We start from the raw sequence: 4,003 nt of genomic DNA, 5'->3' as shown, positions 1-4,003 counted from the left end.
GGATGTTACAGGAGCGGTCAGCGAGAGAGGTGGCGACCGGCCGGGGAGAGGCCACCGGGGCGCATGGTGGAGGTCTGGAGGATGCTGTCGCGTGAAGGAGAAGATAAGGGTGGAAAAAATTCAGAGGATGACATGTGGGACCCACTTACAACAGTTGCAAATGGTGTTAAAGTGGCATCCAATCAACCCTTCCAACCAAACATGAGATGTGTTGGATCCATCCTCTCAATTAAACACAAGATGGGTTGGACCCAACCTAAAAAAGTGGGATGGAGCCAACCTATTCTATTTCGTCCCAAAACCGAACACATTGTAAGTCTTTTGCAAGATTCAGAAAAAAGGGGGCATCTGAAAAAAAACTTAACTAGTAATTTGTTCAATATATTTTTACAAGAATACCACTTGAATGACAGTTTAAGTGCATCTACACAACTCTAAGTGTTCTAGGCTACCAATGCTTAGTTCTTTAGCCATTCTATGTCTTAGATTATATATGTAAATTTGTGCAAAAAAAAAAAGATGTTACTGGAGGTTCTTGCACTCTGTTTTTTATTGCATCATTATCTATAAAAAAAATATGACTACAACTCATGGATAATAAACTATAAGGTTGTTTGTAGTGGAACCATCCACCTAGCCAATCAGATCTATACTTAGCACAGGTGCTCACATTTTTAAAGCGTTATTCTTTCAGTGGTAGGAAATAATAACATGATTATCGATAGAGAGCCACTTGTGTGATTTTGTCAATCTCATTTTCTGTTGGCTTACTCAAGTTCATTGGAGTGCAAGACATATCAAGAATGCATCCATACTACCAAACGTGATAAAGTGATCATCCAAACTAATTAGCACAAGCTTAAAGGGTAATTAGTGCTAGATTAGGCCTAAAGTGAAACAGGGAGCAAGATGCTGATCTCTTGCTCTTAGTTCAATAAGGACTGAACTGATATTGCAAGCTTGGTAGGCTGCAACCTTGTGGTCTTTATTTGTGGCTCACTTCGACCCTCCGGTTTGGCACGAAGCAGCGACGATCCAGAACTCATCTACGTATGATTGTAGCAGCTATACAACACGGAGCCATGGTCAGCGGCAATACACTTTTAACTCGATTCCTTTAAAAGGCCACCACTAACTACTAATCCGAATGATAAGGAAAAAATGGTCCGCTTTGTACAAGTTCGTTGCAAAACTGAAGGAAGTCAAGCAATGGTCAACCAGAAGGCCTACTTTCTCCTTCCCAATTGTGCTCCGATGGTCATCTCCAGGTTTGCGCCGGCGCCGTGAATTCTGACGCTACAATCGCTAGAGACGGTAAATCCATTTTCTCTCTCCGCTTTGTCGACGGCAGGGGTTTCTCCCGGCAGCTTTCATTCTGTTGTACGTTTGCGTGCTTGGAACGGGACCATGTGAGACATCCAGGCCGGTTGGTGCACTTACGAGACTGAACTCTGATGGATCACAGCTGGTGTCTGCCGCGGGATACCTACTGGCCGGTTGGCCCTTGTGAACATCGTTGGAATTCATCTGGGCTGGCTGCTGTACCGGACGGAAGAAATGTGGGTGCGTCCGGTATGCAAATGGAACTCGACTCCATCCGACGGATCGTGTCTGCCGAGGGTCTCACGAGCTCCTAACTCCTCCTCACGGAAAACATCACCTCGGCTCGGTATGCAACAGATGCGTTTGCGTACGGGATACGCCCATCCCCAATTTTCTTCGGTACAGGACGCACGTGAATCAACAATTCGATGAACCGAACCTCATGCCCTCGTTATACGATCAACGAACGGAACCGCAAAAGACAAGTACAAATCCTCCTGCTCTTGCGGCAGGGCATGCATCTGTATAAATAACGGGGCAGGGCACCAAAACACACACACACAGCAGCAGCAGCACTCGTTAGCCGGCTGAGCAACACATCGATCTAACCGGCGATCGCTCTATCCGCGCGCAGCGAGGGATCACGGATCAGAGATGGAGTCGACTCCTCCTCTCCTGACACCATACAAGATGGGCGAGTTCAACCTGGCACACAGGGTTGTGCTGGCGCCGCTGACGAGGTGCCGGGCGTATGGGAACGTGCCGCAGCCGGCGCACATGTCCCTTTACTACTGCCAGCGCGCGACGCCAGGCGGCTTCCTCATCTCCGAGGCCTGCGCCGTGTCGGAGACCGCACGAGGGTACCCCGATGTGCCGGGGCTGTGGACCGACGAGCAAGTGGAGGCATGGAAGCCCATCGTCGACACCGTGCACGCCAAGGGCGCCGTCTTCTTCGCGCAGATATGGCACACCGGCCGCGTCTCCGCGCCAGGTGCCTATATATACACTTGTTTTTACCGTAATAAATCCATGCCTGTTGGCTGCAAGGCAGTAGGAGAATGTGTGTTAACGTCAACAGTTTCATGTATTTCCACGTACCAGAGTTCCAACCAAATGGGCAGGCACCGATCTCGAGCACGGACAAGCAAGTCCCACCACAGGTGAGCCAGGACGGTCACGTCAGCACGTTCGCGGTCCCTCGGAGGCTGGAAACAACTGAGATACCACAAGTCGTCAACGACTTCCGGATTGCCGCTAGAAACGCGATCAAAGCAGGTAACGCCAAATGTATACTTTCTCTACATGTTGAGTGCTTCCATCATCAGAGATTCAGAACATTGAGGCCATGAGCATACCAGGGTACATGTGCTTCCATCATCAAAGATTTATGATGCCTTATATTTAGCCGGGGCTCATTGTTAGTGACAGCAACCTTTACAAAATAATTTAACTCGCTTCGATTCCAAATAATGCTTGTCATTTTTTTACAGCTAAACAAAACAATTATGTAGTAACATTGAGTACGTAACTTCCTGTAATTAATCTTGTGAAAATTACGTAATCAATGATAATTATTTTAAGCATCAGGGGGGCAATGACAATCTATTCTTGTGAAGGCTTTGACGGTGTGGAGATCCACGCGGCTAACGGATACCTCTTCGACCAGTTCATGAAGGATAGCGTCAACGACCGGGACGATACATACGGGGGCACCCTGGAGAACCGGTGCCGCTTCACTGCAGAGGTGGTCGCGGCCGTGGCCGGCGAGGTGGGCGCGGATCGCCTGGGCGTGCGGCTCTCCCCGTTCACGGACTACATGGACTGCAGCGACTCCGACCCGGAGGCGCTGGCGTTGCATGTCATCCGCAGCACGCTGAACCCGCTTGGCGTGCTGTACTGCCACATGCTCGAGCCGCGGATGCGCGTGAACCCGGACGATGGCAAGCTGACCTTGCCTCACATGCTGTTACCATTTAGGAAGGCGTTCCAGGGCACGTTCATCGTCAGCGGAGGGTATGACCAGGAGGAAGGCAACACTGCGGTCACCGATGGCTACGGTGACCTGGTTGCATACGGACGGCTGTTTCTCGCCAACCCGGACCTCCCGGCACGGATTGCAAGGAACGCCGGGCTGAACAACTACGACAGGAGTACCTTCTACACCTCCGATCCGGTCGTTGGATACACCGATTACCCGTTCCTCGATTAACACTAGATGATTGAAATCCTTGTAATGCCGATGGTTAAGCTAGTGCACCAGTTGAATTAGAGCTCGTACAACTAATCTTTACCTATTATTAAAGCAAGCAACGCCTCTGCCATATTTTTCGTACGTCGTGGTAATTTTGCAGAAAAACCCCTGATGTTTTGTGTAATCAACCCGCAGTCCGAGTCTGGGTGTCGGATTGAAAAAGGAGGAAAGAGAGAGGTTTTAAATGGAAATTACGCCGCCCCCCCTAGAAAAAAAACCGAGCGCTCTTATGTCGATCGATGTGATTCGGACTCCCTTTGTGGGTTAACTCGTCACCGTACGTTGCATGGCTCATGCATTCTTCGCGATCCGATCTCTCGCGGGGCCCAGAGATATCTCTCTCGATCATAGAGAGAAAAATCGCATCTTGATTGACCGTGTCACAGAACATGCATCCTCGACAATCCTAAGAGCTACCTTTCTACCTAC

General features: G+C 49.5%; 1 protein-coding gene across 1 annotated transcript; it reads left to right on the top strand.

The window, feature by feature from the left end:
• Positions 1-1,895: 1,895 nt before the first annotated feature.
• On the top strand, positions 1,896-3,655 carry LOC101763536 (putative 12-oxophytodienoate reductase 11). The gene is made up of 3 exons (XM_004968700.3): positions 1,896-2,314; positions 2,425-2,598; positions 2,940-3,655. The coding sequence occupies exons 1-3, from the start codon at positions 1,978-1,980 to the stop codon at positions 3,530-3,532; spliced, it is 1,104 nt and encodes a 367-aa protein (XP_004968757.1). The 5' UTR covers positions 1,896-1,977; the 3' UTR covers positions 3,533-3,655.
• The last annotated feature ends 348 nt before the right edge of the window (positions 3,656-4,003 follow it).

This window comes from Setaria italica, chromosome V (assembly GCF_000263155.2).
Source record: "Setaria italica strain Yugu1 chromosome V, Setaria_italica_v2.0, whole genome shotgun sequence".
Lineage (NCBI taxonomy): Eukaryota > Viridiplantae > Streptophyta > Magnoliopsida > Poales > Poaceae > Setaria > Setaria italica.
This window is presented reverse-complemented; position numbering and strand designations above follow the sequence as displayed.